The following is an 18,086-nucleotide window of genomic DNA, read 5'->3' as shown; positions in this document are numbered from 1 at the left end:
TACCACCATCCCAAATTTTTGGTGAGTGACCAAATGTTTCTCCCAGCCCATTGTTTTCATAATTCATTTTAATATATAACAATAATATATAACAACTGTTAATATATTACAATTGTGGGAAAGTGATTGTACACTTGCATATCCCAGAAACATCAAGCTTCTATGAAAGACTGAACACTACAGATGTATTTCATGGTGGACCAAAATCACACCCTGACAGGTAATACTGTGCTACATGCTACACTCTAAAGACTACTGAATCCATGAGCAAAGACACAGAGCCACGGGAATACGCCAACATGAAAGAAAGCTTTAAGAAAAAAAAAATATGAGCTTACTGATCAAGGTTCTGAGCATTTGGACTCATAGAACACATCCTGTTCCTGAAGTCAGCGGATGAGGTATACTAACACAATGAATTCTCTCTTAGAGAAGAGGCTGAAATGTGCTTCCTTTTGGATGCCTATTAGAACCCAGAAAGAATGTCTAGGTAGTGAGCAGAAGAGACCATAAATCAAAATCTCATCACCAGTTAAAGCAGTGGGCTAAAAAAGCTCTCGTGGAAGGAGCACAGGTACACACAGCCACAACTTCTCTGCCTGGACCACCTCCTAGTCGGGTTCACGTGCTTGGGGCAAGAAAAGCGCGAGGCACATTTCTAACATAGGGTAGACACTATTTGAATATGAGCTTCATCTTCTGCCCTTCTCCAGAATTTTCTTTGTCTAGAAAATGCAAAGGTTGAGTTACATCTTGGGAAACATCTGAAAATATTAATACTGAGGGTAATTTTCATAGACTCCATTACAGCCACGGACACGGTGGAGAATCTTTGTTCTAGGTGTTTTCTCAAATTCTCTTTCAGTTATGAAAACAAGGCAATCGCGTGTCCCTTGGACGTTGATTCGGGATGGCTCATTTCTAGGTAGCGAATCAGAGGTGAGAAGCTAGCCAGTTTTCTCACTGCTGTGTATCTTAGATGAAAAACTACAGTGCTTCCCTCTGCCCCAGCTCATTTTCTTGTGCTGTTGAAGGAGGGGTAACCTAGTATGATGCTCCCTTTGGGAGTTTGCAAAGGACAGAAAGGAGAACAGCAAAAATTCTTAACCACAATGGCAAGATTCAAATGTCTTGCAGCAACTGCTCCCATTACTCTTGGATGTAAAAATTGCCTTTTTCTTGGAACCTGGCAAAGATCAAGAAAATGGAATAGCATGAGAACAATGCAGTGTGGACTGGTGTTACTGTGGCACACCCTGCCTTTAAATTACCTTAGAAACAGAGACAGACTTTCATTGAAGGTGGCAGGGCTGAGTGGTGAGAACACAGATGTCAGAGTCAGCCTGCCAGGGTTAAATCCCAATCCTGCACTCACAGGTTCTGTGACCTTAACATCTCAGTGCAGACTTCAAAAACTAGAAAGCATCCTTTTGCTGATTTTACTAAGGGCTCATAAGACTTACATGAGACAATGCACGTAAAGTACAAAGGACACTTTCTGGCCTATAGTATTCTTTCAGTAAGTCCATGGCATAGGTACAAGCAAGTAGACAAACACCAATTCCTGTTGAGTCTAATAGGAGCTGGAGGCACTGAACAACTCAGGGTCTCCGTTTCCATTTTCACAACAGTTGATACTGAACTTGCAGGCTGCAGGGATTCCTTTGGACCAGAATGTCACAATGGTTGCATCTATTTGAAAAGACACATTCAACCAGAGAATAACACAAAACCAGGGATCTCAGGGATTTCCTATGGAAAAAAAGGCAGGAATGGTCACAATCCCTGAACACCCCCAAAAGCACTTTGACTTCTTTATGTCGGGGCAAACACCAGGAGCCAACCCTGAACCTTCATCCAATGGCAGGCTGCTTCTCTGCTTCCCCTGACCCTTTTTGTTGTGAGATGAGCACAGCGTGTCTATTTGTCCTTGCTAACCTCTAGTTATACTTTCCTTCAAAGAGCTGTCTCAAAATATTTGGAGGTCTTGCACTAAACACTGCTGAGTTATGACCCTTGCAGCTGAGGATTGGGAGGCTGACGTGTGTCTCTCCTTGAATGGTCTCGCTGCAAAGTCTGAGAGGGAATGGGGTAAAGGTTCATGTAGGGATAGACGACAAAGACCAACTCAGAACACTTGGCTGCCATCACTCTTAAACCAGGAACGAACACCGTATTCTCCATCTGCACTTCAAGGTGGGTGAATGGCACCCTGATTGTTCACTCTTACACTGGCCGGGTACACTGACTCGGCAGCTCTACTTTCTCTGGCATTTTTCCGCACTGGCCTAGCTCATCTTTATTCCCTTGGTCTTCTTCTATGACCCAATGGCCCAATGGTCCAATGGCATCGTATGTTACTGGATCCCTTGCCATATTTTGACACTGACCACCTCTGAAATAACTGCTTAGTTCTGCTCTTCTCCAACCCACTTCAAACACACACACACACACACACACACACACACACACACACACACACACACACACACACACACACACACACACACACACCCCTGCAATAGCCCCCATCCTCTTCAAATAGACACCACAATTCAAACTGGGAATCCTGATTCAGGCAAATCTACCATAAAATGAGATGTCATAATGATCCAAGAGACCCGCATACGGAGTGCTATTAGAAAATATTAAGGAATTACTGTTAATCTTGATAGGCAAGATAATGACATTGTGAATGGATTTTTTTAAGCCCTGATTGGTTGACCAGTCTTACTGAAGTATGTATGAGTGAAATGACCAAATGAGTGGGATTGCAAAGAGCACTTCCTTCCCTAAATTAAAAACAAAAGTAGTCGGGAGATTGAGCAAGATTGAAAAAGGTAACGGTGGCTGCAGCTGGTCAAGCGGCACGCCAGGCTCCATCACAGCAACCCCAGAAGTTGTCAGTGACTCTGTCAACAGTTTGCTATGCCAAGGGCTGCTCCAGCTCCGCCACGGCAGCGACACTGATACCACAGAAATCAGCAAGTGGTACTAACAGGTTAACGTCGGATAAAGATAATAGAAATTGAAAAGCATCTGGAAGTTCCCTGCATCTGGAAGTTCGTTTTTAGAATGACATTTTCATATGAGTTATAAAACTTCAATAGTTCTGTACATTTTAAGAAGGATCCATTATTTTTCAAACCATTGAAGACCCCCAGTAGCTGAGCTCTATTGAGGTGCAAGTAATTTTCCAACGCACCCTTTCTGCATCAGAGCAATGAAACCTATCTGCGTCTTCAGAGAACACCCGAGTAGCTTGGCCTTGTTCTGCCTTCAGCTGGGTTTCTCCTTCCCTGGAATAAGCCCTCTCTTCCTTCCTTCTCATTCCTTTTGGCCCAAGTGCAACGACACCTCCTCCTGGGAAGACTTTCCAGATTTGCTTTAGATACAAAAATATCTGTAAAATATTTTTGCCCTGGACTTCTCTAACAGAAAGGAGGGGGTGGTAGACAGAGGAGGAGGAGGAGGAATGAATTGACTATGTGGGCCAAACCTCAGGTTAAGAGGCTCCAAGGATATTGTCTCATTTGATCCTCTGAGTAGTCTGCAACAGAAGCTGAACAACTTTTTTAATTAATAAGAAAAATCAGGGTTCAAAATATCAGGAAACATTCCTTGGGTTCCAAGCTAATGTAGTGGCAGAACATTCCAGAATGATCCTATTCTAGGCACCTGTCTGTGCTTGTGACCATCTCTGGAATGAAAGAACAACTCCATGACTAAAAGCCCTGTCTTCCCTGAATGGTGAGATGTTCTCAAGCACTTCTAGATGCATTTTCTTCTCCTCTTCCCTACACTCTACTGGACCAAACTAGCACTAAACTATTTGGGGGTTCCGTCAGCCTGGCTCCCATGTAGGAGAGAAGCCTGCCTGCCCCATAAAATCCTAGATGAGGCACACTGAAGAAGAACGCTGGGCTTCCTAAGAGGATGCCCTTCTCCCCTGAGAAAAGGGTGAGTTCAAACAGTAGGGGAGTGCTGCTCCCCTTTTGGGGGAGGACCTTTTTCTGGTTCCTTTCTCGGTGCTTGGGGACCCTGTGAGGGTTACATGCCCTCCCAGGACTAGATTTGTAATTGCACAACTTGCCTTGCTGTCCCCCCACTCCTCATACCAACTCCCCACCCCTCCATCTCCCGCCCTGCACCCAGAAACACAAGACTGACTACAACCTCGGACATCTGTAGGAACAAAGGAAAAAGTGCCCCCAGGAACTATTCGTATCTAGATGAGGGCTGCCCTGAATCTTGCAGTCGCCTTGGATTGCTCTGGAGATCTCAGCCTGCAAAAGGAATGGAATGTCTAGCACGAGGGAGTGGTGAAAAAGGATGGCACTAGCAAGCAGACAAAAATAGCTGCTGCGAGGAGAGTTTCCAGTGACGGGGACAGGCAGGCAAAAGAACACATCCTACATACTATCGGATTTCTAAATCCAATAAATGATTACAAGACGATGAGTAGCAGACCATACCTCCAAGTGGCATTTTTTATAGTATTTGTATTTCTGGGGAGGAATCAGAGATATTGAAACAAAAAAAATACCCTCTCTTTTCCAAATTTCTCTTTTCTCCTCTCCTTCTTCTCTTTTACATGCCCACCCCCTCTTCCCTTCTCAGTTTCCTCTCTCCCTCCTTCTTTTCCTTTCTATCTCCTTTTCCTCCTTTTGTCCCACTTTTCTTTCTATGTAGCAATAGCACAGCAGGGAGAGCATTTTCCTTGCATGCAGCCGAACCAGGTTCAATTCCTCCATCCCCCACAGAGAGCCTGGCAAGCTGCCAAGAATATCTCCCCTGCGTGGCAGAGCCTGGCAAGCTACCCATGGAATATTCTATATGCCAAAAATAGTAACAACAAATCTCACAATGACACATTACTGGTGCCCGCTCGAGCAAATTGATGAACAACGGGACAACAGCGCTGCAGTGCTACAGCGCTTCTTTTCACAGCTAACATTCACCACCAGGCATAGCTATGAAGTATTCTTGGGGCAAGAACTTGTCAGATCTACTCCATTAGCAACTTTCAAAAATGTAATACATTACTATTAGCTCTAGTCACCATGCTGTACATTATATCCCTGGGGCACATTTTCTTTATGTTTCCACCTTTTGATACCTTCACTCATTCTCAAATTACTTTCATGTTTCTAGTAAAGACCCAGGAGAGGCTGTTTCTTATTTCTTTTCAGGACAAAGATGGATCGTTGGGCAAAGGAAGAGAAGGGTCCTCATGTACAATTATCTAACGACAAGAAATGAGGGGACTAAAGTGTGTCTGATCCTTCAGAAGGCAAGAAAAACAAGATGTTGGGAAGTGAAGATGTGTTGAAAAGGGGAGACACCGAACAGAAGAGAAGAGCCAGGTGGTTTGGGTGTGAATTTCAGAAGGGTTCTCATCCGGCCGGTGGACGCTAGCTGGGAATCAAGGCCACCTATAGGCCACAGCTCTCCCTCTCTCTCTCTCTCTCTCTCTCTGGGAATCAAGGCTACCTATAGGCCACAGCTCCCTCCCTCCCTCTCTCTCTCTCTCTCTCTCTCTCTCTCTCTCTCTCTCTGAGATGCTTCTGCTGGGCTCCAGAGACCAAGCTTGCAGGCCAGGAACTCCCACCACTAATTCCGGCTCAGAAAGCCTTGGTGACTGAGCTGCAGAGTCCTAAGGCCATTTCCAGAGACCAGGCTGGTGTCCCTAAAAGCCAGGAGCCAGGGGGAAGGCAATGAATCACTCCCTTTCCTTCCTCTATTCTCTCTGAGTGCTGAGCCCAGAGACACGCTCCTACAATGGCTTCTTTCCACTCTCTAACATTACTGAGAAAATCGGGTCTATTCTCCCCAAAAGACTGCAACCGGAACAGGCAGCCCAGAAACGAAAATCCTTTACAAGCAACTGCTAAGTGTGGAATGGGTGAAAGCTGACAGGCCAACTGCAATGACCGTGGGAAGGGGCCTCAGTGATTCCTTCCTGAGAATCAGTAGCAGTTCTAGAACAAGGACTCACTCATGAGTGACTGCGAATGGCAGGAGGCTTGGGTCTCAGTTCCATCTGAAACCCAGAGATAGAGAGAGATGGGGAAAATAACAACAGAAGTCAGCAATTTGATGCAGGAGGGCCGAATGGGGAAAGCCCAAAGTGTATGAGCATTTCCCTGTTTCTAGTTGGAGAACATCCCCCTGCAAGGGAAGTGTTGACTTTAGACACATTTGGGCCACTGTGATCTCCGACTCACACAGGAGATTTTGCTTTCATCTGGCCAGGCTCCTCTCACCACAAGATTCCTAGGGCTTCCTGGCCACAGCCCGAGGAGGGAAAGACAGGGAGGTGGGCATCCAGCCTTGGGGGGAATGACCTGCACAGTGAGTCATGTGGAACGGCCACCTGCCCTAGCCACCAAGGGCCATTGGGGAGGAACACAGAAGCTGTTCCATGCCCCAATGTAATGCACAGGACCCAAAGACATCAAATTTAATCCTTTACTTAAAATCTAATCTTTGGAAATGGAGCTCAAACAAAGTGGTAGGAATGGGATCATCTCAGAAAGAATGTCACCACCACACAGATACAAACACATGCCTAGGCACACAAACTTACTTACATACTCATGCACATGCTCATCTACACATCTACGCATCCCTTCATAAGTGCAGTCTCCAGGAAGCACCTCTTTGAGGCCTCAACAATGCTGAGCAAAGCCTTCTTCCCCCTTTGTGTTCAGAAGCTTCTAGATAAAAATAAATCGTTCCCTTTGATGCCACGGGTAGCAAATGTGTGGAAGTGGGTGGAATCTGGGTAAATGTTGATTTTCTTTTGTTTCTGTTTTACATTTTCTGAGATCACCTGGAAGTGTGTGTAACTGTGTGACTAAGCGCTTTAATTAATTTTCAGTTTTCCAGAGCTGTCAAAGTCTTACCGTACTTTATTTCCCAAATCTCACTGTAGCCTCAACACAAGGACCTGCAGACACCCCAAACTGATATACATATTTCACTGTGATGTTCACTAAGGGGGTTGTACACAATTAATTCTGTTCACTCATGTCTCCAAGTGTCTCACCTGGTACTCTTTTTTTTCTTTTCCTTAGTTTTCTGTGTGATTGGGGAATTAGTTTGCTGTTACCCAGCGGTAAAGGGGACTTACAGGATGTACTCCAGAGAGATATAGTAAAGGCATGATGAACTTCTGAATGGGAAACAACTATAAAATTTAAAATAAATAAATAAATAAAAAAGAACTAAAACACTGCCCAACAAACACACCTCTTGCTATCAAAAAACTCCTGTTTTGTGCACACCTTCACTCCAAAGTTCTCTCCCATGAGCCATGGCATATGTCTGTCCCCCTTGTGTGCATGGTCTATCTTCATATGCATGCCCTGGGACCAACAGGGAACAGAAACACTCCAGTGTCTCCTGCATACACATGCATATGTGCTTTGTGCTTATGTGTTCTGCTGTGTAGATACTGTCTTTCTCCAGTGACAGAGAGATATTTCCATCTTCACTGTTGCCAGGGAGGTCCCCAAGAACCCCTGCCTAATCCATCTCCTGATCTGTCCAGGGTGACACCCCCACTGCTCTGACTTGCGAAAATAGTGTCCCCTTCTCTGACTAAGAGCAGCAAACCTCAGTCACCTGTTGCTGCAAGAGTCCGAGAGAGTCTGGCCACCAGACCACGATGACCGAGGTGAAGGAAACGTGAGCATCCTGTACTCTCTAGAAGATCAAGGCGGTCGTGAACTCCATTTCTTCCCCCAACCTCCTTACTTCAACTACTAAGCCAAGGCAGCTACTACCCAGTATTCCAAGTACTTTGGTCCAATTATTCCTCCCGCAGCACCACCTCCACCCCCCGCCCCCGCCATTCAGTTCACAGAGATGAGAGGGGAAATGGTGGGAGCTGATAAGCTACCAGGTCACTGTCAAAGAAGCTGGCAAAGCAATGTGGGCACTTATGCCCTGAGGCCAAGTGTGTTGGCCCATGAGTCATTCACTTTCCAGAACTCCCTTAAAACGAACAGTGGAACTTACCTGTGGCTGAAATCCTTTGAGGTCGCTTGCTGCAAGGTCACTGGCTGTGAGGAGCTGGAACAGAACAAAGGAGACTGCTTTAGTGACACTTCTCAGTTTGTCTACAGTATCCCCAGGACAACTGATCAGCAGTGGACTTCCTCCAGCCTAGACCCGGAGAGAAAGCAGCAGGACGGAGCAAAGTCACGCTTGAGATCAGGGCTCCAAATTCTTGTCCCTCCGTGTTCATCACATTTCTGATTTCATTGTCCACTCCTGCCCATTCTTTCCTATGTCCTTCCTATTGGCTATTGATTTTCAAAAGTCTGTTTTGGGGAATCAGAGACTCTGCAAGTTCACACACACTCCTTGAAGTTCTAAGTACAATTAAGTGTGAATCTATCAATGGACACGCTTCCTTAGGGTCCCTCAAAGTTTTCTTATGATCATAGCAGTCTGGGATGTAGGTTAAATTTTTTTTTAAAAATAGGCAAAGGTTCATCTCCTCTGGAAAATCTCCTTTCCTACTCCTTTCATTCAGACCAGTAAAAAAAAAAAGTCTTCCTTGCTACACATGACTCAATTTCCCTTTATTATAGGTTGCCATTGATTTTTTATGCTATTTAGGCATTCACAGTCAATATTGTATCATGCACAATGTTATGTAGTAACTCAGGTTTACCGAAGTTCCAATTCTCTGGACTTCATGAATATTAAAGAGTAAAGAAAAGATTTTAAATATTTTAACATCCTTTTCAAAAAGCATTCAACGTGACTGACTTTTCAGAAATCCATCAACATAATTGATGAATACTATAATCCCACACTTTACTGGTGTTCAAAAAAGCTAAGAAAGTGTGAGGGAAAGAGAGAAAGGGCTGATGCTTATTTTGATTCAAGGAGAGTGACTGCTAGCTTTGTTAGGCCTGGAGCGTGTTGGTAAAAAATAGGAAAGATTTCATGTTTGCTCTAACAATATTTTGTTTGGTTCAAGAGGCAGTCACGCTGGGCTCCGGTGTCTCCAGTCTTCAGAAAAGCTCAACTGGGCTTTTTAGCTTCACTACAAGACTTGGCCAAAAATAACATGGGCAGTTGGTGGAACAAAGCTGGGACTGAGCAGAAGGGAGTTGGTGGATATGAGAATTGTCCCTTTCTCTGCACAGGGTCCTGGGCTCTAGTTTCCCTTGGGGGAAGATATCTGGGGAAGGTGACACCATCTGGAGAGAGGCAGACGGATCCCTGTCATTGTAACCCAGCAGCCAAGCAACAACCCACTGCCTTTTGACTCAACGTAAAGATAAATGGCATGACCTGCCCTCATGGAACTTATGATACACTTAAAGATAAGAAGTGTTGGTGTCCAGGTGTGTTAAGTGTAGAATGGTCCAGCTGGGGCTGCTGAGCAACATGGACTCTGAAGTGAGTCTCAAAAATGGGAAGTTGGCCACTGAGGCCTTCAGATAGGGGCCAATGGACAAATAAATGCAAGGAACAAGGATTTACCAATCTCTTGAAAGTACCCTTTCGATAGCATTCACGGGGTAGAGTGAGGCCGAACTGTCTAGTTCCTGCTAATTCAGAGGAACCCCACTGAAAGTCAGCCTTGGGGTGATCAGAGTACCTTTACACAGCTCCTATTTCCCTCACTTCAGTGGCAGGGGACAGGGAACTGACCAGATCCATTGCCTGGCTGCAGAGAGAGATGGCATTGTCAGTCCTTTACCATGCCTTACATCCGTGCCACTACCAAGTTAGGATCTATTCCCCTGCTCCATGGAAACCGTTGAATCTCTTTTTCTTCTCTTAACATAGGAACAGGATGCAGACAACTTTCTTATTTGAAATTCTGTTTTGTGCTGTCACATATTTTTCATTTCCCTTTACCTAAAGACACAGTGTCCAGCCGGACCATAGCCTATAGTCTGATGTAACTTCTGCATTTCCCAAAGCAAGGAGAAGATTTATAGTCCATCGAGAAATCCCTGATGGTGAAATGATTCAGAGCAAAGAGGCAAACAATGTCACCTGAGAGGAGATAAGCACAAGGACTAAACTGTTGATCCCAAAGAAAGGAAGCCTGAAGCAGCTCGTGACACCCTTCACATCAACAAGAGGAAATGGCACTTGGCGTCTAGAGCCTTTCCTGCATGAAGCAGGCACTCAAACAGGGGAATAAATTCATCAACTCTGACAACAGGAACTACACACAGTCAGATTTACCAGAGATCAGGGCTTTATAGCCCACTCTAGGAGGCACAGGTCAGCTGGAGGGAAGGAGACGAAGGTGCAAGATGAACAAGGCAAGAACTAACAGCATGGGAGACTGGAGCATCTCTCTTTTTCTTTTCCCATGGAGGAGACAAGAAATATTTGTTGAGTGCAGTGTTGTTCAGGTAGGTTAGCTGCTCGGATGGTGGGTGGGAGGACGGTGGTATCAGGGATAATGATCGCGTAACATGTAGAAGTCTGAATATTCTTATCTTGGAGATACTGCATGATACCCTTCCCACTCTAATGTGCATGTGAGGCCTTGTCTGACTTGAAGAACCACCAGAGGCACGACTACCTTAATAGTTCCATATGGAAGAGGGAGGGAAGAGCCTCTTCTTTCTGGATTCCAACCTTCTCCACCCAAATGCTGGAGCTCTTGGGCTAAACCCTGCTCCTGGCACACTGCATTCCCCAGGCTGATCCTCTCCCAAACCAATGCCCACTCTGCACTCCGGAGAGAAGCAGGGACAGCCTTCAGCATTGGGTTTGGAGGATCGTTACAGTATAGAAACACGGGACAGGAAGTCTTCCCATATCTTGAAACTGCAGGCCACCCAGATCCGTACCCTTGAAAAGACATTTGTCTAGTGGCATGCCAGGACCTGAAGGAGAATAATCAAAGGTCCCAGAGTGGATGAAGAATGGTTTCTGTGGGGGAAATGGAGCAAGGGCAGGCAATGTAGAAGGACAGCTCCATCCAGCCTGGCCCTCTTTCACATACACACTTTTATCTGGAAAGTGGTCTGCTGTAAACATTCAAGAACGGCAGGCTACGTTCTTCTGCAGAAGCTGGTAACTGATGTCAAGTCAGGGACAGTTCCAAACAGACCCAGGCTTGGCCCCATTCTTCTGCCCTGTGCAAAAGACCCCACAGTGTCAGCCCAACAAACCCTGTGAAGGTGGGACAGAGAGGGTCAGCACTAAGGGGAGACTGAGGCCGGGGAAAGCTAAAATGAACATGTCCCTTTCACATTCCCTTTCCCCAAAGCAGTGATCCACACCCTCTCCAATCCGTTCCCCACTGCTCAGCCCTTCTCCTCCTCTGGGCCCCTCAGGAAACCATTCAGCGCCCCAAGCAGCCTGGCCGAGTGGGGAAGGCGTGCAGTCCGGGGAGGCAGCGAGGGCGGAAAATGAAATCGGCCGTGGTGGCTCTGGGGACTTCAATCAGCTGAAGTTAATGAAAAGGATCCTGCCTTCTCCCAGGATGGCAAGTGTCTGCACCACTCCCAGGGAGAAGGCTGAGCGGCTGTTGGGGGGGAGAAGGGCAGACAGAATTACATTTAAAAGGCAAAGGAAGGAGAAAATTCTTTAATCTCCCTGGAGAAGCCAGGCAATGCTCCTGGGCCCTGGCCCGGGCCCTTCTCATTCCTGACACGTTTTGCAGCTCTCTGGAATCATCCCCATCCTATTAGGAAGATGGCCCTGCTTTCCATATTGGAGGAGTCGCCCTTGCTTCAAGGCACAAGTTCATTCTTCTCTGGGCCGCGGGGTGTTTCGTTCAAGTTGAGGGTGGGTTGAGGAGCAGGGAGGATTGAAAGAAGCTAAACCTTCAGCTTCCCAAACTGAGACCTCCTGCTCCCTGCACAGTCCCAGTCTCTGCCACCAAAGATGCTACCGGCTGCAGCTGGCACCTCCTGTCATCGTCTTGGGCTCAGCAGTATCTCCGCAACAGCTGCCTCCCCACCTGCTAACAGTTTCCCAAGCTCCCCTCCAAAGAAAGGTGGGGGTGGCTCTAGTTTCCTTCCTCGGTCTGCCAGCTCCAGAGACACGGTCCTGGGTGGCCCCCTACCAAAAAGCACAAACATCTGGCAGTGGGACCTCCTGTCTCCCTACCAATACCCCAGGCTGACCCAGGACACATATGTCTGGGGAGAGGGTGAGAGAAGCAGGGGAGGGGTAGGGAAGTCACCCCTGACATCTGGCCGGAAGGACCTCCGTCTCATGTGTGTGGTCACACTCATGGAGTCCTCGGGAACCTTTCTTCTTCCCATGCCTCTGCCTCGTCACTTCATAAGGGCAGTGGTGCTGAGGTTATGGGGAGGTAGGAGGGGAAGAAGAAATGGCCAGATGAGTGCAAGCACAGGGAGGGAGACCAAGAAGGGAAAGTATGGGCTTTAGGAAAGTACATGACTGCTTATCATGTTGCCCTGAAAGATGCCATCTTTTCATAACTATGCCTTCTACAGCAGCTCCCTTTTATTATTATTATTATTTTTGGTTTACTTTCTGTTTTCCTTTCCCTTCTCATGTCATAGGACACGGATCTTTTTTTCTCTGTTGATGTTTTGAAGTCACCTGTGTGCTACTCTGCCTAGAGGATGAAGCCTGATGTCCATCTCAACCCACAAAAAAACGCTGAAAGATATTCTCATCATGACAGGGCCTGTCAACAAAAAATGAGCTTGTCACTCTCTGACACACAGGCAGAGGAAGTACTGCAGAGCAAATGTAACCACACTGATGGAACCCAAGGGGAGTGGAAGATGCCCTGGCACCTGGGGACAGGGAGGGATGAACTGTGGGTAAGTCGGGGTTGAAGGCAGGAAAGATGGCTCCCGGAAGACTTTTCATCAAGAAAGTCTCTGGAACCAACAGTGAACCCACTGCTCTGGCTGGACCATAGAAGGGAAGGTGGAAATGAAAACAACAGATGATTACTCCTCACAGGGATGGGAAACTGTGTGGGAAAGGGCATTGGCTAACCTCAGAGGGAGAAAACATGAGTCCCAACTCGAGTTCTGCCTCAACTCCTGTTGAGGGCTAGAATCTGGGCTCACTTCACCTGTTCAGATCTCATTGGATCACCTATAACATGAGTTCTGAATTGTTTGTTCCCACACCTTGAGTTCCCCAGGGTGTCCCTTTTATCTGAGGGTTAAAAGGAGATAAAACATGCTATCATCTGATCTGGAAACTCCTCAAAACACACCACTAACGGGTTGTCTTTCTTGACCAGTGGTTTCAACCACTGGCCAAGGTGCTAGCATGCAGGTGTCAAAATTTTGAAAACCACTGGCCTATGGCTGCCTAGAAGCATTCTGAAGCAGGATAAAGGAAGGAAAATGAGGAAAATGAGAAATATACTGTGTTTCATCAGTGATGTGCAAATAAGATTGTAGACAGATGGCCATATGGACAGACACATGGTTCATCATCTTGGAGGGGCTGCAGTCACATCCACTGATGAGCTACAGGTAAACTTCCTGGCCTGTAACCTGCCTTACTAGTTCAGAAGGCACTAGTTATTCTGCCAAGGGATGTGGACAGGGGCTGGCAAGATGAAGCTGTAAGCTCTTCGCTAGTCTGATACAAGTAACATATGAAGCAGTTGGACAGGCTAAACTGAGTATTCTTTCACCAAATCCTCTCAACTTCATGGATATTTAAAGGTTAAACCTGAAACCACAGACACCTCTAGTCTTAACTTTAGTCTCCTTTTCCAAAGAGTAACAAAGGTGACTACTAATAACTGAATACTACTCCAAGCAAACCTGATGTAACTCTTGACTCTCTGCTCAGAGATCAGTGCTGGCAGAGCTCAGTAGATCATATGATGTTCCAGGGACCAAAACCATGTCAGCTACATACAAGGCAAGTATGATTTCTCTAGCCTCAATGACTGCTTTTAAACAATATTTATATGTGAAGATCTATACAGGCATAACCTATATGCGGCCAAAAAGAGCTTTCATATGATTTGGGGGAGTAAGATCTCATGCAAAGCCTTGTGCACAGACCCCTATTCTATAACCCTATATCTGCTGTCCAAGTGACAGCTATGTCAGTTTGGGGTAGGAAAGTCCCTGCTCTTGCTTCTCGAAGATTAAAGTTGTAACTACAATGACCAAGTGAAAGAAGATGCTCATCTAGAACTCCCGGAGACACTACTTGATTCAGTTCTTTCAATCTGCTGAACCTACAGAAATGCTTCACACCTTTTACGAACATTCAGGATTCCTTTTAAATGCATAGCCCTTAAGAAAAACAAACAAACAAAGACTGGATTCACCAGGACTTTGTGTGTGGTATTGGTGGACAGGAAAACCAGGCAAAAATTGTTGGCATGATTAACCATATCCATATTTGTTAAATATTTTGGTTGAAAGAAGTTCAAGAGGGTTAAGTCTTTCCAGAAATGACACACTTAATAGGAGGTATGGTGGCAGTGGAGCCCAGTTTCATAGCCTCATGCTTTCTCTTATCCTAACAGTCTAGGAACCTCTGACTCGTGGAAATGGGCATGGGATCCTATCAGAATCTCTTGGATACTTACGCTCCTTCAGAATGAACAGTACATAAAAATCTTATAGAACAGAGGTTTTCAAGCTGCACCCTAAGGAGTTCTGGGTTCCCTGGTAGATCCTGGGGATTGGGAGGTGGGTGAGAGTCATGGAGGTGGAGAGCTTCAGCCCCAATCCCACTTTATCCAGAATGGCACAACTTTTATTACTATTTTATACTGGACTTCCGTAGAAGATCCATATAATTTAAATCTTTATTAAAAAGAAAAGTTTGAAAACTCATATCATCTCTAAGTGAGCAAGGTCTTTGCTGTCCTAGCAGAATAGGCCCAGAGAAGGGGAATTAACAGGCTCATCTCTGGAAGAACACTCCAGCGACCATGCTACTGAAGCAGAATAGACACACGATGAGACCTCATTGCAGAAATACAGCACTTTCAACTAACCTGGGTCAGTCATTGAGAAAATACTTTCTCTTTCTTTACCACTGTCTGCGGGCGGTGATGTCTGCTCTCTTCATCTGAACCTGAGCAAGCTACATGCTTAAGGAAGCATAACTAATTTACCAGGGAAGGAGAGAGCTAAAGATAGGCGGCTTCTCAGAAGCACAGTCTGGGCTGTGGGTCCCTTCTTTGGAACAGAATTAAGAAATCGCATTGCAAGCCTCTGTGGGCTGTTTCCAAAGTCCGTGAAAGGCCAATGAAGGAGGTTCCCTTCATTGAACATATGCCAAGCAAAGCTGGGTGCTGGGACTGGGGGAGATCTACCCTGGTCTCTCTTCTCATCATTATCCTGCATTTCTGCTTAACACTGACCATATGATCTGCTCGCTTGGCTCCGAGACTCATATTAAAGCTTTCTAATGCATCCCCCCTGCGAAACCCAGGAAATTGATTTACACCCCAAGGCTCACTTAGCGGCAGAGAAGGGAAAAGTCAGAAGGTGCTTGCTTCAGAGAGATTCTGAGCACTGGAGTCAAAAGCTCTGCTCCTTGGCTCTCTGTGGCCAATTTGGCTGAGAATCTAAGTCCCTCAGGCCAAATCTGGAGCAATTAATCACAATTACAGGTGAATATCTAAAAGGAGAAGGCAAGCTGCACCCAGCGATAGCTGAACTGTGTGACTACAGGCAGCCACAGCACTGATGAGCCTCGGGTGAAAGGGAGGATTTCCTCCTGAAAGCTGCCCCAGACTGTTGGCAACTACAGTAAGAAAAAGAATTGATTTTTCAGGATGTATTTTTGTCTGTTATTGTACCAAGCAGTCATTTTAGCATGGTAACCCGTCTTAATCTTCAGACTCCCGGTGCAGAAGATATTATTTTCACCCATTTCTAGTTGAGCAAACTGAGGCTAGAGTTACGGGGATACAAAGAAGCTGACCTGAAATGTGAACATAGCTCCAAGTCTGCCCTCTTCTGAAGGCTCTCATGAACCCTTAGGAATCCTTAAAGAAAAGGCACTTGCTCCTTCCTTACTCTACGAAAGAGTCAGGAACCCATGGTCACTGGTACTATGACTAGCTATGTCCCCAGGCTGCTCACCAGACTTGTGGGAGCCAGATTTTCCATCTACCCCCAGCTGCCTGAGCACAGGTATCTAAGGCAATGTCCCATCTTGACCTTCCATCCCTATTTCTCTGAAATCAAGTTGACTTCTTTCAAAGGACCTTGATTCCTGAATCCTGGTTGACCAAGAATTTGAATCTACATTGTACATAGCTAGAAACATGGTTATTCATCAAGCCTATCTTTTCTCCATAACCAAGTGAACAACATGTTGCTCCCTTTGTGCTTCCTGTCTCCCTTCCCTTCTTCCTTCTTGCCTCCCCTCAGGACAGAAACCAAGCTCCAGACACCATCACAGATGCTGGAAATCCCCATCAACCATTTGGGATCAGCTCCTGATCATACAGTACTCTCTAGGACCTCAAGAGGTGGTATTCTAATTACCCCATCCTCCAGTTGAGAAAGGAGAAACTCAGCAGCCATGAAAAAACTTCCTCAAAGTCACAGGCTAGGAGCGGACATATCCAGAGAAGCTGGCAATCCTGTCTGAAACCCAAAGCCCACAGCCTATGTTCACTCTTCACTCCTCCAGCTCTACAACACCAGGCTAAATACTGGGTTTTGATCTAAATGCCATCATGTGTAACTTCACTCCAATAAAAATTGATAAGTCTTTGAGAAATTTGAGTTAAGATATGTATACGTATATAGGAGGAAAGGAATAGTTGCATCTTAAGGCAGAATAATATGATCATATAACTGAATAATCAATAATATAGAGAATGGGGGGATCACAATGCCAAAATAAAAAAATCCTCTGCTACTAGAGGCGTGAGATCTATTACATCATGTCCAAATCCAACCCAGAAAAGTAGAAGTGCAGGCAGAAAGGATTAGTGCAGCACCTACAGAAGTAGGGAAGACGCAAACGAGACAGCGGATCTTCACGGAAGGCAGAAGAGGATCTCCCTGAGAGAGAAGTGAAACCCTAGTTCTCCTGGCCATTGGCAAAAATCAACTTTCACACAACCAAAAATTCTTTTAAAAGGTCATCCAAATACTTCTTCTTGTGATTTTCATCAGAGAGATAATGTGCTATTTAATGAAATAAGGTCAAGCTTTTTTCTATTTTATTTTTAATGAGAGTGCTTGTTTCATATGCTTGGCTCTTGGTTGAAATACAAAAAGATACTCAACTGTTGGAAACTGTGTCCACAACCAGTGGGCAAATCTCTTCCACCAAAAGCCTTGCTCTTACATTAGTGCTCCTAAGCAGTGGCTCCAGGCTGAGAGCTTACTAGGTCTTACCCCTCTCCAGAGAGGAGTTTTGAAAAGAGCGATGCAACTGGTTGTGTAGAGGGTGTACCCCAGTGTTTAAATATGCTTCTCTGTATATGAGTATTAAAAAAAACTGCCCTCAGAAAACAGGACAAGACTCCCGATAACAACTCTTAAGGAGGTATGACTCTCCGGAATATACTCATTGGGAATATCGTTCTGGAATATACTCAACGTGTGAAAAATCTGTCCTTGACCAAGAGCTGATTCAGCAGCAACTCTTCTTGTCTAGAATGTGTATGTACATGATTGAGGCTCATGTTAAGTCCCACTGCAGTGGCAGGATCCTGAAAGTGATCTCTGTGTTTTGATTCTGGATCAAAATAATCATTCCCCCTCACCTGGGAATGAAGGTATCCTTCTCATTAAAAGGGGTTCTAGCTCCCCATATCTTTTCCTCAAAGAACATATTCTCTCATGGCTCTCTCTGATACCACGTATATGCTAGACTCACAGTCCAGCCATATTTAGACAAACCTGCATTTCTGGCTGGTTCCACTGGGACTCTCTCTCTCTCCATACATGCCCACTGAGACTGAGCCAAGGGAATGTAATACACAGATGCTACATCAGCAGGATGGAAGGGAGCTGCTAGCTCTGACTGAGACCCTTTGGCAACCACATGCTCAAGCCCTTTGTTTAAAGCCCAAATGAGGCTGCAGAGACACAGAGATACACATACAGAGCTTGTCTTGCACGTGGCCAACCCAAGTGCAATCTGCAGCA

General features: G+C 45.6%; 1 protein-coding gene across 1 annotated transcript in view; it reads right to left on the bottom strand.

Annotated features, from left to right (window-relative positions):
• Positions 1 to 18,086, bottom strand: part of SETBP1 (SET binding protein 1) — a 372,368-nt gene that overhangs the window by 171,375 nt on the left and 182,907 nt on the right. The window contains exon 3 of the mRNA XM_055125505.1: positions 8,026 to 8,079. Within this exon, the coding sequence (XP_054981480.1) occupies positions 8,026 to 8,079 (54 nt within the window). The remainder of the gene's footprint in view (positions 1 to 8,025; positions 8,080 to 18,086) is intronic.

This window comes from Sorex araneus, chromosome 2 (assembly GCF_027595985.1).
Source record: "Sorex araneus isolate mSorAra2 chromosome 2, mSorAra2.pri, whole genome shotgun sequence".
In the NCBI taxonomy this organism is placed as follows: Eukaryota; Metazoa; Chordata; class Mammalia; order Eulipotyphla; family Soricidae; genus Sorex; species Sorex araneus.
The sequence above is the reverse complement of the archived record's forward strand: the minus strand, read 5'-3'. Positions and strand labels throughout refer to the sequence as shown.